General features: G+C 42.0%; 1 protein-coding gene across 1 annotated transcript in view; it reads left to right on the plus strand.

The window, feature by feature from the left end:
* The first annotated feature begins 8,114 nt into the window (after window positions 1-8,114).
* GPR37 (G protein-coupled receptor 37) overlaps window positions 8,115-20,084 on the plus strand; it is a 44,401-nt gene continuing 32,431 nt past the window's right edge. Inside the window, exon 1 of the mRNA XM_056573773.1 lies at window positions 8,115-10,047. Coding sequence (XP_056429748.1) covers window positions 9,076-10,047 — 972 coding nt within the window. The 5' untranslated portion in view covers window positions 8,115-9,075. The remainder of the gene's footprint in view (window positions 10,048-20,084) is intronic.

Genomic DNA, 20,084 nt, shown 5'->3' on the forward strand with positions numbered 1-20,084 from the left:
TTTTCCAAGGGTTAATAGCAGGAAATACCCCCAATATTTGTAACCCCTTCTCTTCTGAGTATGGAGGTATCCCATAAGTTGAACCTGAAGTGCACTATGGGCGAACTACAATGCTCAGAAGAGAAGGAGTCATATTTGGCTTTTTGAGAGCAAATTTTGATCGGGGGGCATGTCGCATTTAGGAAGCCCCTATGGTGCCAGAACAGCAAAAAAAAAAACACATGGCATACCATTTTGGAAACTAGACCCCTTGAGGAATGTAATAAGGAATAAAGTGAGCCTTATTACCCCACAGGTGTTTCACGACTTTTGCATATGTAAAAAAAAATTTTTTTTTTTCCACTAAAAAGTGTGTTTCCCCCCAAATTTCACATTTTTGCAAGGGTTAATAGCAGGAAATACCCCCCAATATTTGTAACCCCTTCTCTTCTGAGTATGGAGGTACCCAATAAGTTGACCTGAAGTGCACTATGGGCGAACTACAATGCTCAGAAGAGAAGGAGTCATATTTGGCTTTTTGAGAGCAAATTTTGCTCGGGGGGCATATCGCATTTAGGAAGCCCCTCTGGTGCCAGAACAGCAAAAAAAAAAAACACATGGCATACCATTTTGGAAATGAGACCCCTTGAGGAACGTAACAAGGGGTACAGTGAGCATTTGCCCCCCACTGGTGTCTGACAGATCTTTGGAACAGTGGGCTGTACAAGTTTTCATTTTCACGGACCACTGTTCCAAAGATCCGTCAGACACCTGTGTGGGGTAAATTCTCACTGCACCCCTCATTAAATTCCGTGAGGGGTGTCGTTTCCGAAATGGGGTCACATGTGGGGTTTTGTTTTTTTTGCGTTTGTCAAAACCGCTGTAACAATCAGCCACCCCTGTGCACATCACCTCAAATGTACATGGTGCGCTCTCCCTTCTGGGCCTTGTTGTGCGCCCCCAGAGCACTTTACGCTCACATATGGGGTATCTCTGTAGTCGGGAGAAATTGCATTACAAATTTTGGGGGGCTTTTTTCCCTTTTACCTCTTGTGAAAATGTAAAGTATAGGGCAACATCAGCATGTTAGTGTAAAAAATTAAATTTTTTTACACTAACATTCTGGTGTAGATCCCAACATTTCCTTTTCATGAAGGGTTAAAGAAGAAAAAGCCCCCCAAACCTTGTAACGCAATTTCTCCCGAGTACGGCGATACCCCATATGTCGCCCTAAACTGTTGCCTTGAAATACGACAGGGCTCCAAAGTGAGAGCGCCATGCGCATTTGAGGCCTACATTAGGGATTTGCATAGGGGTGGACATAGGGGTATTCTATGCCAGTGATTCCCAAACAGGGTGCCTCCAGCTGTTGCAAAACTCCCAGCATGCCTGGACAGTCAACGGCTGTCCGGCAATACTGGGAGTTGTTGTTTTTCAACAGCTGGAGGCTCTGCTTTGGAAACAGTGGCGTACCGGACGTTCTTATTGGGGGAGGGGGGCTGTGTAGGGGTATGTGTATATGTAGTGTTTTTTACTTTTTATTTTATTTTGTGTTGGTGTAGTGTAGTGTTTTTAGGGTACAGTCACATGGGCGGGGGATTACAGCGAGTTTCCCGGCGCAAAATTTGCTGTACATTCACAGGGGGGGGGGGGGGGTGCACCAGCTGTTGCAAAACCACAACTCCCAGCATGCATGGTCTGTTAGTGCATGCTGGGAGTTATAGTTTTGCAACAGCTGGAGGCACAGGTTAGGAAATACTGAGTTAGAAACAGACAATGTTTCCCAACCAGTGTGTCTCCAGTTGTTGCAAAACTACAATTCCCAGCATGCCCAGACAGCTGAAGGGCATGCTGGGAGTTGTAGTTCGGCAACATCTGAAGGGCCAGATGTTGCTGAACTAAAACTCCCAGCATGCCTGGACAGTCAGTGCATACTGGGAGTTGTAGTTTTGCAACAGCTGGAAGAGCACAGATTGGAGACCATTATACAATGGTCTACAAACTGGGGCCCTCCAGATGTTGCAAAACTACAACTCCCAGCATGCATGGTCTGTTAGTGCATGCTGGGAGTTATAGTTTTGCAACAGCTGGAGGCACACAGGTTAGGAAACACTGAGTTAGAAACAATGTTTCCCAACCAGTGTCTCTCCAGTTGTTGCAAAACTACAACTCCCAGCATGCCCAGACAGCTGAAGGGCATGCTGGGAGTTGTAGTTCGGCAACATCTGAAGGGCCAGATGTTGCTGAACTAAAACTCCCAGCATGCCTGGACAGTCAGTGCATGCTGGGAGTTGTAGTTTTGCAACAGCTGGAAGAGCACAGATTGGAGACCATTATACAATGGTCTCCAAACTGGGGCCCTCCAGATGTTGCAAAACTACAACTCCCAGCATGCCCAGACAGCCAAAGGCTATCTAGGCATGCTGGCAGTTGTAGTTTTCAGACTCCAAGAAGCAGCAGTGAAGATCTTCACTGCTGCTTCTGAGGACCATATACTTACCTTGTGGTCCCGTCGCTGCTCGTCCACGTGGCCGGTCCTGCCGCTGCTCCTCGGTCCCGCCAGGTAAGGCCACCGGTCCCCTGATGTTCCCCCCCCCCTATGCCGCTGGTCCCCGCGAGCCCCCGCAGCCATCGTCCCCCGTTCTGCCCGACTTCCAGGGGCGGGCAGTGCGGGGGATCTGAACTTTCACCCCAGATCACTGTGATTGGTCCACAGGGACCAATCACAGTGATCGCTGACCAGGACCATCAATGGATGGTCCTGGGGGTGAAGCAGAAGTTGTCCCCTGCTGGAAACAGCGGGACTTCTGCCAGTTAACCCGTGCGATGCTGCGCATCGCCGGGTTAACTGAATGTCATTTATAAACGCCGGGATGCGCGAACGCACTGCACAACCCGGCGTTTATATATGACATGCTGCGGGAAGGGGTTAAGGACCCAGGGCGTACCTGTATGCCCATAGTCCGCTCCTTTTCTATAACGCGAGGCCACGGCCATCTAACAATGGCCGGGACCCATGGCTAATGGCACGCAGCACTGATCGCGGTGCCGTGCACTATTAACCCTTTAGACGCGGCGTTCAAAGTTGATCGCCGCATCTAAATTGAAAGTAAACTACTCCTGGCTAGCTCAGTGGGCTGTTCGGGACCACCACGCAAAATCGCAGCATCCCAAACAGCTAGAGAACACAAGGAGGGTGCCTACCTTCCTCCTGTGTGTCCGATTGCCAAATAACTGATCAGTGCCTGAGATCCAGGCATGAGCAGTCAAGCGGCAGAATCATTGATCAATGGTATTGTAACAGTGAGCGCTCCGGTCCCCTCCTCCGAACCGGAGCGCTCGCTGCCCCAGCCCCCGTCTGCTTTGTCCCAGCGCGTCCCGGTCAGACATGCTGACCGAGAGCGCAGGGATTCCTCTGGCAGGGATGCGGTTAGCGTGGCGGCTGATCCACGCACCGCATCCCATGTCCCCTTACCTGCAGCCCCGTCTTCCTGCGCTGCTTCTGTCTCCCGGTGCACACGGCCCCGCTCCTTAGGGCGCGCGTCGGCTTCATGAAATTTAAAGGGCCAGCGCACCATTGATTGGTGCCTGGTCCATACGGCCCCTATAAATGTCTCCTGCCACTTCCTGCCCTCACTGGATCTTTAGTGCCTTGTGCCGAGTGAAAGCGTTTCCAGTGTTCTGTATTGCCCTTGCCTGTTGCCGACCCGTTGCCCGTGACTACCGCTAGTGAACCCGTACTGCCTGCCCTGTTGCCTGGCTATCGCCTGTGAACCTGTTCCGCCTGCCCTGACCTCTGCTACGTCTGACTACGCTTCTGCCTGCTCCTCCTGTACCGCGCCATTCTCAGCTACCAGAGGGGTCGAGTCGCTATCGGGTGGAACGACCTGGGGGCTACCTGTCGCAGCAAGACTATCCCGCTTTGCGGCGGGCCCTGGTGAAGACCAGTAGTCCCTTAGACTCCGTTCCCCTGTTACGGCCCACGTCATCGCCCCTCTGGTTCAGTGGATCCACCTCCTGTCACCTGACCGGTACGTTACAGGTATCATATGGGATAAGAATGATCAATTGCAAAAAAAAGTGAAAAAAATAATTAATAAAGATCATTTAACCCCTCCCCTAATAAAAGTTTGAATCACCCCCCCCCCCAAAAAAAGCAGTGCAAATAAAAATAAACATATGTGGTATCGCCGCGTGCAGAAATGTCTGAATTATAAAAATATATCATTAACTAAACTGCACGGTCAATGGCGTATGCGCCAAAAATTTCCAAAGTCCAAAAATACTGTATTTTTGGTCTCTTTTTATTTAATAAAAAAATTAATAAAAAGCCATCAAAAAAGTCCGATCAATACAAAAATGGTACCGCTAAAAACTTCAGATCACGGTGCAAAAAAAATTAGCCCTCATACCGCCCTGTACGCGGAAAAATTTAAAAAATTAGAGGGGTCAGAAAATAACAATTTTAAACATATAAATTTTCCTGCATGTATGACAAAATCAAACCTATATAAGTAGGGTCTCATTTTAATTGTATGGACCTACAGAATAAAGAGAAAATGTAATTTTTACTGAAAAATGTCCTGCGTAGAAACGGAAGCCCCCAAAAGTTACAAAATGGCATTTTTTCTTCACGGAAAAACGTTCGTTGATTTCATTCCGAAGAACTCTAAATCTCCGAGATTAAGTGGTAAGAAGTCGCATGTCAGTACCCAGTGTGAACTGGTTGCAACTGGATTTGCCTAGAGGCAAACCACCGTTGCAAGCATTGTTTGTTTTGCCAATAACTGGATACATCCCAAGTTGTACAATTGGGCTCTGTTAAACATGCAATAGATTATTTTATTACTATTTTATTATTATGTAGGTCAGACTTTACGGTATACGCAATATTTTGCCCCTGTATGAAATTTTATATTGGGGAAACCATACGACCGGTCTTTATTAGAATAAGGGAGCATTTTTATTCTCTACAATCTGGTAGCCCCCCCCCCCCCCGATTTAGGATGCATATGAATGAGCAACATGATGGGGCAGTAACAGGAGTAAATTTTTTAGGTCTACAATGCATCCAGAAAACAGAAAGCAATGTGGATAGACATACAAGACTACTGCAGGCAGTAGTAATATTGGGAATCTAGGAAATAGTTAAAATCCTTGCCAAGAATTAGCTTGCTAGGGAATTTGGTAAATCTTGTTATTGGGCCTGGATTTTTATGGGATTAAAAGAGAGTTTGAAAGTGGGGCCTTTCATTCCCTTCCGGGCAAGTCCAGATCAAGTCAGGTTTGCCCCAAATCAGCACTGGTACTCAGGCAGATTAATACTGGACCATTTTACTGGTTGTACGGAGCTAATCTCCCATACTACATATAACAGGTATCATGTGGAAATATGATATGAATAGCAGAAGGCAGTTGCCAGTCTTGGGTAAAACTGGTGACTTGAGTGTCTTTGACTGCATGCAGTATTTTGGGACCTAGAGGTGTGGTGGCAGTATCTCTGAAACAGCTTCACTTGCTGTCTGTTTAGAAACAATGGTGCCAAGACCAGCATGGGTGCCTTTGATGACTGCATTATCAGCATAAAGCCAAATCCTGTGGGTACACTATTTGGATTTAACAGGACAGTGATGGCAGTGTAATGGTCTAGGAAGTGTTTTTTTTGCATGCCTTAGGACTGTTGGTTATTATACCACAATCCTTGAATGGTGAATGCTACAAGGGCCAGTTAGTTGGTCATCTGCACCCATAGCTTCAAAAGGTCTTCCAAGTCTACAATGCCATCTTTAAACTGGACAATGCTTTGTGTAATTGGGTTCAGATTACTAGAGAGTGGAAGGAGGAACATGATAATGTATTTTTCACACTGTCTTGGCCCTCAAGCACACTGGACTGTAATATAAATATGTTTGAGATATTCTAGTAATGCTGTGAGATCTGCTTTCACATCTTTAAAAAAAAAAAAAGTACCAACTGATGAAGCTACTGCATCAGGCACTGGTGGAGTGTGGAGGATGTTTGCCACCTTATGGAATCTGTTCCCAAACATGTGCAAGAGTTGACCACCCAAAAACGTGAACCAACCGGACATTGAGTAGGTATTCCTATTGCAGTGGTCTTTCAGTGTGTAGTATTATGTTTTTACACCCATTGATACCAATCAATATGTAGTTGTTGGGGTTGAATTAAACTTTTTGTGTGCGATATTAGAGCACAAATATGTTTATTGAGGGAAAACAGTACACTTTAAAGGAGGCTTTAATATCTTGTAGGGCTAACTCAAGCCTGGATACAAGATCAGATACAGTCGGGCATGGAGACATGCAGGTTTTAAATAGCATCCTGCAGCACATTTGCTGACAGATGTTTCAGATCCTGCCCAATCATAGATGGCCGAAGTTCCATAGATGCTCGGTTAGCAAAAAATCTAGGCAATGGGCATGGTTAGGAAATGTTGCAATCTGGTGGAGATATTCCTGGGGAACCCTTGCTGTTTGTGGGCAAGAATATCCTACAAAAATGTTTGTTAATTTTCCTGCCATGAGAGTCAACATATGTTGCCACTGTCACTGTCCCTCACATCACTGCTAGGAATGACTGACTGTCATACGTCATGGCTCCCCACATCATCACACCAGCATTTGGAGTAGTGTGTTGCTCCACAGCAAAGGCAGGATTGAAGCACCATCATCAGATCCCAAACAGAATTTAAATTAGTTAATATGTATACTGTATATTTCCAGTCCTTAGCAGGCCTATTTTATGATACAACAGCAAACTAAGTCAATGATGGCTGGCTGTCAATGGCAGAGCACATAATAGGCACTATGAAAACAACTTTCCTTCTGCTAAGCACCTGGAAATCATCTCAGCAGATACACGGGGTGTAATAAAGGTGCCACATGTGTCTGGATGGTGAACAAGGAGGCTGTGGGATCTTATTGTGTTTGCCAGCTGATCAAAAGAGCTTCTCTACTGTTGGTCTGTCTGGGATGTTCAGAGCCTGTTCGCCATGTGTGTGCCCTCCGATTACCAGTGCTCCCAACACCTCCTAACAGCTTGATGAGAACCCAGGTGATGGACATTTTTTTTTAAACAACCATCCTGCTTCTCTTAGTCCAATGATGTGCCCCCTTTTAAAGTCTGTCAACTGGGGAAAATGTGTTCACATGCATTGTAGAGGGATGTCTAGCAATCAACAATCACTCATCAAGAGGTTCACTACCAAAAAGCAGCCTCTGAGATCCTTTTTTTTTTATAGGGCTCACTTTTTACATGCTCTTGTGGCAAGACCCAGTACCTACCTAATCAGACCACAACTGGGATCATTCACATAAGTAAGACATAACTGCATGCCGAATTATTTTTCAGCAATCTTACATTTCTCTTTTTTTTTTTTTTTGTCGTGATGAGTGTATATTCATAACATAATCTTTATAAAAGATGTACAGTATTTACTTAATTGCATGGCATGTTTTTTTTCATTGCCTTTTTTCTAGTCAGATTTGCATATACCGTATATATATATATATATATATATATATATATATATATATATATATATGCAGGATCCTATGCTAGATATGACATGCACAGTGTATTCTCACCTCTGTAAACCAGAGAAAGAAATGAATGTGTTTGCCTGACGGCTATGTAAAGTTTGGATTTTTGCCGCTCCTGTAGTAATTGTTGTTTGTTTCCACCCTTTACTTGATAATCCTGTCCACAAGCTACATTTTAAAGAAACATTTTTTGTTTTTCTTTTACAGTTTTTAAAATTTACTCTAATAAATGTAATATTTTACATTAACACAAATGTTAAAATTCCTCCATCCCTTAGACAATTGTATCCCAATTGTACATGTTTATAAACATATGACATCAGCCAACAGTTTTTAACATTAAAGGTAACACCATTTTGTTTTTACTGCAGACGTTTTGTATTACTAGGAAAGAATTCAGCCAGCTGCTTCTAGATCTTACTTGCAGAATTAACAGCTCCTGTTCATTCCCCCACTGCCCCTCCTGCACAGCCTTTGTGTCAGCTTCAGTGCTAAGAGAACTAGCTATGCTTTGCCCAGACAGAGAATGGCACCGCTGTCGCAAGTGCTACTACAATGTACTGAGGTAAAGGATTATCTTTTCTTTGTTTGAAAAATCCGATAGGTCCTGTAATACTGCCTTCAAAATGCCAGTCTTGGTTTTACGCAGCCTCCCATCTTGTAAGAGATGCAAGTAGATACATGTGAGGACAAACAGCAAGGTGTGATAATTGTTTCGAGTGACATTAGATGGAAAGATAGTGTATAGAAGGGAGGAGAGAGGCTGTCTCCTTTACAGCCACACACAGGCGCAGAGAATAGGCTTGTAAACCCTGCAGGCGGAGCTCTCTTCAGTGACAGCAGCAGTACAACCAGGGAGAAGCCTTCAGAAACAGAGGTTCTTCTTTTTCTGCACCTTGTCAACCAACAAGGCTTCTTTACCGTATCTTCACCTCCACTATCTAGAACTGAGACAAAGGAAAATTCAAGGCAATTGTCAAGTCTGGTCTTTTTGGTTTTTTTCCTCCTTTTTTTATTTCTATTCTAAACGTCCGTGAAAGCCTGTTGTCTGTCTTTTTATGTCCAGCCTTTAATCTGATCTGATGACATCTCTGCAACCTGTTTACTCAGAGCCTAGGAGGGATTATTTTCATTTGTGACTATTAAGTGGCGGAAGAGCTGTCCCTTGATGTCTTTGCAATGAAGCACTGAAAGAACATTTAAATGAGCAGCCAGGGTAAAGCTAACAGTTCCTACAAAGACGGTGGCACAAAAAGGGTGGAGCCCTGGTATTTGTATGAATGTGCAGCATTGGCAACCTGAACTTTTTCTACTAAGAGCTTGTATAGTGATGCTGGAATGACTTCCACTCATTGAACTGCTGTGTCATTTACATTATGTTTCAAAGGTGAAACTTTACTCCGAGGAGTGTGTAATTTATTTACACCATATTCCTTCTCTCCAAGCTGCTTTTGTCTGGCACTGTGGAATCAAGTGACATGCACAGAAGCAGCTGGTTATTTCTTGCGTTTTAACCGAATGTTTTCTGTGAAACATGCAGTTACCGTTTTACGCAATATTTTTTGTATTATTTGGAGCATCAATAGTGAGCAATTATAAATTGCAAGAAGATGGCACAAGCTGGTGCCAAGAGCCATCTCCTTTTTTGGACAAAGTTCATTCTAAAAGGACAAGGAGTCAAACTGTTGATGAGAAGTCTACCCCGCATGGTGTCTTAAGGAACATTATTTGTAACATTTTACATCCAAGCTTAAGCAAGCCTATAGACTCTGCATTGATTCAACAGAACTTACATCAGCAAAATGGCAAACAAGAACAGAGAACACCTGCACCAAGTATGCAATCTGAAATCATTCCTGGGGAGCATAGAAAGCTAAGCAACACAGCCATGGAAACCGGATATAAGGATGAAACACCTGAGCTGCATCCTAAACCTCATAATACCATGGTATACCTCAGTGCTAGAAATAAAAGGGAAACATATGAACATCAGTGGAAGAAGGGAAATGACAGCTCAAACAAAACCAGCAGTGAGAAAAAATTCTTAGTGGATTTGAATGAGACTTTGCAGAGTTCCAATGTTGGTAAAGAGACAGAACCTCATGCATTGTCCTTAAATGGATCGGTACCTTTTGCTACCAATGATTTGAAAGTGTTCTCCGATAATATGGACCTTAACCAAGCTTTAGTACCAAAAAACACAACAAATAAAAAGCTGCACATAAAGAATCCATTTTACCCTTTAACAGAAGATTCCTATGGTGCATATGCCGTCATGTGCTTATCCATCATTATATTCGTAATTGGCATCATGGGTAATATGGCTGTAATGTGCATAGTTTGCCATAACTACTACATGAGAAGCATTTCCAACTCGCTTTTGGCAAATTTGGCCTTCTGGGATTTTTTGATCATTTTCTTCTGCCTTCCACTGGTAATATTTCATGAACTAACAAAAAAGTGGCTGTTGGAGGATTTCTCTTGTAAAATCATTCCCTATATTGAGGTACATTTCTTAAATGTTCTTAATAAGTATGTATGTTATTTGTCCAGTGTATAAGCAACTGGTATTAGTTTATAGCAAACTGGGCATGTTTAATACCAGATTACAGCTTGCAAATTGTTTTTGATAGAGAAGTGGCTTATATATTAATGGCCCAGATTTATCAAACTGTGTGAGAGAAAAAGTGGAGAGATTTTCCCACAGCAACCAATCACAGCTCAGCTTTCCCTTTACCAGAGCTTGTTAGCTGAGCTGTGATTGTTTGCTGTGGAAAAATCTCCCCACTTTTTCTCTCACGCAGTTTGATAAATCTGGGCCATTATCTGCTATATTTATAGTAATGTGGAAAGTGTCTGTTGTAGGACTTCCTTCTGCTAGTGGAAGCCAAAGCACCAAATAAATACCTGAATAGGGAGATGGACATTACTAGCACTTCGTAAAGCAGTTTGCCAGTTAGTCAGGTGTTCTCCCTTAGCCAGTCAGCAGGAGGAATTTGAGGTTATCTTGTGCATGTGCTTCCTGTTGCATCTTACTCTTATCAATGCGAGGCCCAATCAGCCATTTAGTGGATACTGTCACATCCATTGGCATACACCCGTTAATGGTATATATGCCTGGCATATCTTTACAGTTGTTTGAAAGTAATGCTTACATAATCTAAAGGTCTATTTTTTGCCAGAAACGGCATCACATCTGTCCACTGACAGGTGTGATCGTTTTGCAGTTCAGCATTATCTACTTGTACTGGGATGAACTACAGCATCAATAAGCACAGCCAGTAGACAGACATATGTAGCACTTTTTTCTTTGGTGGTGGGGGGGGGGGGCAGGCAATGGAAGAGACCTCTTTTTTTCTAACCTGTAAAATTGTTGTACAGCCTCTCTGTAGTTCATGTGATATTTTTCTATGCAAATGTAAATAACCTATCTCTACTATTATAGAGTTTCAATTAACAAGTAACAACTGGCATGCTTTCTAGGCCTAGATGAGCAGGAGTGAGAGTATGCCAAGTTTTTGTTTCTGCTTGGGAATTAAATATGGGCTCCTAAAGCTGTTTTGCCTGTCTCCAGTTGCCATGCATATTTGTTCCTTATTTAAAAGTGACCAGCTTTACATCAGTGCCAGTTTTGTGCTATTCAGTCTGTATCTCTGCCAACCTCGCAGCTATCTGGCTATAGTCCAGATTATGAATGATTGGAAAACCATTTTTATTTTTTTATATTAAGCATCCATTAAGCTGTTGACATTGAGTATATATTGAAGATTTTTTAGTATATAGTGAAGATTGTTTTGTATATATTGGAGATTTTTTTTACCCTTTAAAAAAAGAAACAGAAAATCTTTATTGACCTTCTGCAGTGCTTTTCTCTGAACTATATGGTGCTGGAATGCACATTTTATAACTTGCTTCAACTTGTTTTTTTTTTACTCAGTAAATGCTGTGGTCATGCATTGAAGAAATAGATTGTTTTACTAAGATTTTTACATAACTTTCCATTCAATATATAAATGTAGAAAGAAAGAAAATCCCCTTCCTGCACAATGGACATCTTCAATTTAAACACTATCATAAGAGTGAATGTTGTAATGTAATTATTCAGGCTATGAAAAAATATTGAATAATTTATTATGATGGTTTTCAGAATGTGAGGAGCGCTGACCCACATAAATTCCTACATGGTTGCATTAGTTTGTCAAACTTAATCTGTTTATATTAGCGCATAACAAATATTTAGTATACGAGTAATTAGTCATGTAATGCATTAAGCTCTTAAGGGGTTGCCCAGCATTTATTTATGTTCATTTAAAGAATTAGAATGGGTTTAAAAAAAAAAAGCAAAAAATGACTTAGCACCAAAATGGCCACCAATGCGACAAAGAATTTCCAAATATTGCCTTGTAGCCATTTGCAACTAGGGACTAGGTGCTGGGATGGTCAGATAGGACGCCTGTATGGGTGAAGTTCTTAGTCTTAGAAATGACACTCAGAAATTCTGGTGCAGCAGAGTCCCATTTCTGTCAATGGGATTTCTCTGCACAGTGCACATTACAACATTTCTGTGATAGAGCTTCTCCCACAAAAATTCTGCTGTCTAAAGAATGATCTTGCTCATTCTTTTGAAAGAATACTGCAGGGAATACAGTGGGGGCAAAAAAGTATTTAGTGATCCACCAATTGTGCAAGTTCTCCCACTTAAAAAGATAAGAGGCCTTTATTTTCATCATAGGTATAATACCTCAACTATGAGAGACATAATGAGAAAAAAAATTCATAAAATCACATTGTCTGATTTTTTAAGAATTTATTTGCAAATTATAGTGGAAAATAAGTATTTAGTCACCTACAAACAAGCAAGATTTCTGCCTCTCACAGACCTCTTACTTCTTCTTTAAGAGTCTCCTCCGTCCTCCACTCGTTACCTGTATTTATGGTGCCTGTTTGAACTTGTTATCAGTATAAAAGACACCTGTCCACAACCTCACACTCACAGTCACACTCCCAACTCCACTATGGCCAAGACAAAAGAGCTGTTGAAGGACAACAGAAACAAAATTGTAGACTGGCTGGGAAGACTGAATCTGCAATAGGAAAGCAGCTTGGTGTGAAGAAATCAACTGTGGAAGCAAGTATTAGAAAATGGAAGACATACAAGACCATTGATAATCTCCCTCAATCTGGGGCTCCACGCAAGATCTCACCCCCTGGTGTCGAAATGATCACAAGAACAGTGAGCAAAAATCCCAGAACCACACAGGGGGAACTTAGTGAATGACCTGCAGAGAGCTGGGACCAAAGTAACAAAGGCTACCATCAGTAACATACTACGCCACCAGGGACTCAAATCATATAGTGCCAGATGTGTCCCCCTGCTTATGCCAGTACATGTCCAGGCCTGTCTGAAATTTGATGGAGGGCATTTGAATGATCAAGAAAAGTATTGGGAGAATGTCATATGCTCAGATGAAACCAAAGTAGAACTTTTTGGTTAAAAACTCAACTCGTCAAGTTTGGAGGAGAAAAAATGCTGAGTTGCATCCAAAGAACACCATACCTACTGTGAAGCATGGGGGTGGAAACATCATGCTTTGGGGCTGTTTTTCTTCAAAGGGACCACGATGACTGATCCGTGTAAAGGATGGAATGAATGGGGCCATGTATTTTGAGATTTTGAGTGAAAACCTCCTTCCATCATCAAGGGCATTAAAGATAAAACATGGCTGGGTCTTTCAGCATGACAATGATCCCAAACACGCCGCCCGGGCAATGAAGAGCTGGCCTTGTAATAAGTGTTTCAAGGTCCTGGAGTAGCCTAGCCAGTCTCCAGATCTCAAATCCATAGAAAACCTTTGGAGGGAGTTGAAGGTCCCTGTTGCTCAGCGACAGCCCCAAATCATCACTGCTCTAGAGGAGATCTGCATGGAGGAATGGGCCAAAATACCAGCAACAGTGTGTGAAAACCTTGTGAAGACTTACAGAAAATGTTTGACCTCAAAGGGTATATAACAAAGTATTGAGATGAACTTTTTTTAATGACCAAATACTTATTTTCCACCATCATTTGCAAATAAATTCTTTAAAAATCAGACAATGTGATTTCATGGATTTTTTTTCTTCTCATTCTGTCTCTCATAGTTGAGGTATACCTATGATGAAAATTACAGGCCTCTCTCATCTTTTTAAGTGGGAGAACTTGCACAATTGGTGGCTGACTAAATACTTTTTTGCCTCACTGTACATTGCGGTCCATGGGGACTGACAAGGTCTGAGCGGTCCTAGCGCCGACTGAGTCATCCGGTGCCAGCCACCTTGGGAATCTCTGACCAGGATATTTCTGACCGGAAATTCCATAGTCTGAAACTAGTCTAAATGTCTGTGGCTGTGCAGTTCTGTGTCTTCATCCTTTATTAACAATACTTCCTGCAAACACTGAACACCAAGTTTGTGGCACTGACCATGGTCTTATCTGCCACTGGCTGTGAAATGTAAGGGAAAGTCGGAGCCTGGCGCTCATATATAGTTTGGAGCAATAGTATATGCAGGGGTAATAGATAGCTAGCTTAGAGTAGTAGTACATAGGTTCAAAATTTACAGCTTTAAGAAGCAGTCACTATGACATAAAGTCACTATGACATGTCAGAAGGTAGTAAAACGTTTAGGTACACCTATATTAGTCTGCACAGAGCATTGATCTAAATATCAAATACTTTTGGGATGAATTAAAAGCTTTGGAACAGCCACATTTTCCCGTCTAGGGAAAATGCCTTCCTAGAAAAGTAGAAGCTGTTATAGCAGCCAAAGGAGACCCCTCTCCATATTAATCCCTCTGAATTTGAAATGAGCAGTTTAACAATTGTATGTCCTGTATGTGATGTCTGCATAGTTTGAATGTAACATCACTGCTGTTGGAATATCATTGTAACAGCTCATCAGTGGATGACAATATTCAAGGTCTCCTGCCATCACTGGGATTTATATAATATTAATATTACAGCAACACAGTGTATTTGTGGCTGCAAAATTAATTTGCAATCATTGCATAAGTAACATAGGAAAATAGCTTATATTCACTTAAAGGAGTTCTCCAACTGAAATATTTTATCCCCCGCTGTGCCCGGGCTGTAAAACTATACATAATAAACTTTAACTTACCTGCTTACGATCCCCCGTTGTTCCAATATCGCCGCCCATGCTCCGGTCCCTGTCAGCTTCCTCTTCCTGCGGGTCGGTGACTTCACTCTGTGCTCAGCCTATCCGCGGCGGCGACGGGACATTGCTGCGGCTGCTGATAGGCTGAGCGCAGAGTGAAGTCACCAACCCGCAGGAAGTGGAAGGGACTGGAGAACGGGACGGCGATATCGGAACAACGGGGGATCGTAGGCAGGTAAGTCAAAGATTATTATGTATAGTTTTACAGCCCGGGCACAGCGGGGGTTAAAAGTTTTAGCTTAGAGAACTCCTTTAAAAACAGACTAGAATGCATTTCTTATGCTTATAAACAAGGAGTCTGTGCAAATGACAAAGGAAGGAGTAGTACTGATTATTCAAGTAGTTATAGTGCGCCATGTTTCAAGATCCAAAATGCAGTGCACTTTTAGGACTCAGTAGTTTGTCTTCACATCTTAGCAATCCCCCCACAAAAAAACTGCCAGCAAATATTTATGGTTTGCTTAAAATATGGTTATGTAAATATTTTTGTTTGCTAACTTCAAAATCAGGATCATTCTTATAAAATTAATTCAGATTGCCATATATATAAGTCCTGTGGACCCAATGTGATGCTGTTAGGTTTGGCCCTTGATCGCTGAAATGCAGCGCTTGGTGGTCTAGGCAGGCTTTATTGCCTTGGTCTTTAGTACATTCTCATCCCTATTAGATGTCCCGATGCTCTATAGTTAACAAGTATCTCTGCACAGCACGAGCAATGGACAAGGAAGGCTGCACGAATGATTGTTGGATTCTTTGTGCAGCCCTTTGCTGCTATCAGTTGTTGGTCGCACATCCCCTATTACAATAGGGAGTTATGCAGTCAATGGCCAATATTTTTTTTATAAGTCAAAACAATGTTTATTTGTTCACCAGCTGATGTATAGCCCTACACATGGAGGTGTTTGCCTGTTCTACAATGGACGCCTTGTGTAATAGAGCTTTTAAGCAGTTGCTGTAGTCTCACAAATAACCTGCAATATCTGCAGTAACATATATATATATATATATATATATATATATATATATATATATATATATCAACAAATAAGTGTAAAAGATACTTATCGGGTTTTGATAAAGAAAAGTACATAAAATAAGATAACCATGTTACAACTGGTCGACTTTTTCTTCAGGTGTTTCCAACATAGGAAAATGTGTAGAAAGTGGTTGTTAAGGAATTAGTAATGCCTATGCAGGCATTGTGATATTAACTAAGAATTGTAGGCAATGGAAACTAGTGCAGTAGTTCTTTTAGTAAAATATTGATGCTGATGCCTATGAAGAACTAGGTAGTTGAGTTACCATAATGAGTTTTGACAGCAAGTATTGTAAATGACCAAGAAGGAGATTTATCAAGCTCCATAGTAGATTTTTTTAGCGTAAAAATGTTGCATGTAATTGCGCACGTGGGATTTTTCTATACATGCTGCGACTTTTAGATTTTTGCTTATTCCAAAACAAATTTCTGAAATCTGCTCACGTAGTAATTTTTTTTTTACTTTGCAGTGGTCATGTATTTATCAAATGCGATAGTCGCTATTTATGAAGAGAAAAAGTTGTATCTCCATTTAAAAGTCACATATGTATTCCACTTCCAACCTGGCTTGCAGAAAGTGCATACATCCGCAGAAAATGACATTAACACCCACTTTAACAACTGTTCTTGTTCTGCACCATGAAACAAAGTTACTACATTAATGTTAATGTTGATTATAGAAAAAATTATTATATAACTAATAACTATACTTTTTAAGGTTGAAAATACACACTGCACACCTTGTTAATTTTAGGACATGTACATGCTGGCATACTCACAAAATTTTAAATTAAAGATTTGTTAAAATAGAATAAGGCACAAAATAATTGTGTAAGATTTTTTTACAGACTACATAAATAACCCATATGTGGCACTAAAATTTTTCCTTAAAAAAAAAATAAAAAAAAATTTACTAATACAGCTTCATGCACATTTTGAGGTGGGTAAGGTACTGAGACGTTTTTTTTTTTGGCTTCACTATCCTTTATGTGCCTGTTGGTGCTGCTCTGTCTTCCTTCCTGATGTAAACTCCGGCCTCAGCGCAGTGACGCAAGACTCCGCCCACCAATGTCACATCATGGTGCGGCATAGTATGTTTTTAATATTTTAGTTTCTGAGGTGGGTGGATGGGTTGTTGCAGGATAGTTGGAGCGCAGCTATTTAGTGCTAGACATGCCAGTCACCCTATGCGGTATGCCTCCCCTCCCCATCACTCTCTAGCAACTATACTGGTAATAAAGGGTTGATAAAGAACTTCGGCTATTAACATAAGGTAAAATTTTTCTGCTTTAAAAAATGCTTTTGTAAGCGGGTTTCCAGGGTTTTGCTTACGTGAGATTTATTTATCAAGGTCGTGCAACTATTTGATAAATTGGTCGCATGTAAGCAAAAGTAAGTTGAAAACAAATTGTCATATAAGAGCCATACGTTTGAAAAGAATAATAAATCTCCTTCAATATCTTTATCTTTCTATCACTTGTATGCTAAGAGGTCGCTGGAGGTTAACCTTAGGCAGCTTGAGGTTAACATTGTGTTTTACCCCAGGTTTCAAGCTACATTTCTGTACAGCTTGAAAATGACAGGGTCCAGATGGTACATGATTGTAAAAGAATTTATATAGGCTTACTGTCAAAATCTAGCTGAGCTCACTCCCACTCATTCTTTTGGACTTCTCCACTTCAATGAATAAAAAAAGCTGCACTGGAAAGTATTACATAAAGTACCTTGGTTTCTCATAGAAGCAGTTTAAGGAGTCTTTCTTAGACCTACACGCATTTACAAAAAATACAACCCACCAAGAAGTAGTTGTTAGAATTAAATGAAACTTTACACTGTTACATGTGTGAATGTAATGAAATATGTAAGTGAGAACAATATAAGACTGTAGTGAGGATTTATTAGGGAAAACTGTACAAATGTAAGGAAGCTCTAGTACCCTGTTGGGCCACACCTAGCTTGAATATGAGATGACACATGCTTGGGCATGGAGGCATACAGGTTCTATATAGCATGCTATGGTACATTTGCCCACAGGTGTTGCAGCTGTGCCTGTAGATTCTGCACACTTGAAGGTTTCTGAAGCTCCTTTCCCATCTGATCCCATAAATACTTCATTGGCAATAAAGCTGGCAACCAAGCAGGCTAAGGATGTGCTGCAATTCCTTGTATCTGCCACATTGGGCAGAGATTAGTGCGGCCCTAAGCACTATGGTATGACTGTGGTATGACATGGCTCCCCAGATCACTTTACCAGCAGTTGGGGCAGTGTTACTTTACAGCAAAGGCAGTATTTAAAAGTTCACGACAAGTCCTCCAACGCGTCTGTACTTAGATCACAAACAGAGCCTGAATTCATCGCTATATTTCCAATTAATAACGATCCAGGTTTCTTGTTCATGACACCATAGCAAATTAGGGTGACTTGTCTTGCTAAAAAAAAACAACATAGTCTCAAGGTGATAACAGGTGCTCAACCCCAAGTGCAATTGTGCACACATACAATAGGGTAGAGGACCCGCACCTATGGACCAGAGTGGGGTTTCAATCCTGTGGTAAATATATACAATGATATTAGCTAATCCTCAAAACTGATGTAAAAATGAGACATTAGCCAGTATATCCTTATATGAAGGACACACCTGAGCCCGCACACCACGCCAAGGTTTCTCATGTGATGCAGGACCTATCCACTAACCTTTTTTACCTGGCCAGATACATAGAACCAGGAACCAGATATACAGCAGCCTAAGGTCCAACTTGCAGACTGCTCCCCAGTCGCCTCCAGTGTGAACTAAGCACACATACAATGGGAGGGGGGAGACAGGTTACAAGCCCCACCCTTGCTTTGGGGCTTGTAACCAGGCCTCACAGGTGAAACCCCCAACGTTACCCAATAAGATAAAAGGGCGCATTGGTATAAGCCTTAAAAGACGCTTGCCGGCTTATATTTACATGGACATGGCTATAGCAGGAAACTCAACCCCAAGTGCAATTGTGCACCTTCGCTGGGGTGGTGGTCCTGCACTTGTCAACCGTTGCTAAGGGCGATCCCCAGCAAAAATTGCATACAATGGAGGATGCCTGCAGACGGTCACAAGTACCACAATCACATCCTGACACCTGATAAACGTGTATGTGGATGACTGTCTTGCTAGGTTACACATTTCTCACATCAAGCAGCATGAGTAAGAACTTCTTCAGGGTATGTTCACATGTATGCAGATTTGATGGGCAGGATTTTCTACTGAAGATTTCAGTGTAAACTAAATGACAGTACAGCTTCTAATCAGCAGTTACAAATCTTGCGCATCAAATCTGCGCAGGATCCTGTACGTGTGATTGTACCCTCAATAAGTAATTTCTTTCTGATATTTCTTTCCAAAAATAAACATTCAGCATACCTCGCAACATTTGCTGAGAGCAAAGAGGGACAACCCATGCCCCTAACCACGCCCTCACTACTCCTGCACATGAAGAATGGGAATACTTCTTTAACAGAAATAATTTCAGTCTGTAACCCTAGTTTAGGAGTACCTCCAATACACAGGTGATATACTGACAACTATCATCATCATTACAGATCATACACCACTACAGACCATCTAAGTGATTACATACTGTGACTCACAGGTGACATCTTCTCTGGCCCAAACCGCCATGATGATTTCTTCAGAACCTGACAGACAAACATTTTAGGCTCCCCACTTTTCCAAGACCTATAATGCCCCAAACCGTAATAATGCCCCCATGGTGTCCCACATAGTAAAGTGGGTTGGTTGGGGAAGATTTGGTAGGTCACCCACAATATGTAGTTAGGTTGCTCCTGTAGGTAGACAAAGCCCTTCAGGTAATTCCCTCTATCACTTAGTTTCCTCCGAGTAGGTAGGGCCCCCCTAGAGAGAGATGCCCCTTTAGGTAAATCCCCCAGATAACTGTCCTCTGTATGAAACCCCCCATATAAGCTATGTAGGTAGCTTGGAAGTTAGTCCTTATATTAGCTTAGCAGGAATATATCAGAGAGTCCCTCATATTAGGTACGCAGAAGTCCCCCACATTAGTTAGTCAGTAGATCTCCCCCACATTAGGTAGACAGCAGTTGTCCCCACATTGGGTAGGCATCAGATGTCCCCCACATTAAGTAGACAGCAGATGTCCCCCACATTAGCTAGGCAGCATTCCCTCCACATTAGGTAGGCAGCAGTTCCACCACATTAGGTAGGCAGCAGTTCCCCCACATTAGGTAGGCAGCAGTTTCCCCACATTAGGTAGGCAGCAGTTCCCCCACATAAGGTAGG

This window comes from Hyla sarda, chromosome 4 (assembly GCF_029499605.1).
Source record: "Hyla sarda isolate aHylSar1 chromosome 4, aHylSar1.hap1, whole genome shotgun sequence".
Lineage (NCBI taxonomy): Eukaryota > Metazoa > Chordata > Amphibia > Anura > Hylidae > Hyla > Hyla sarda.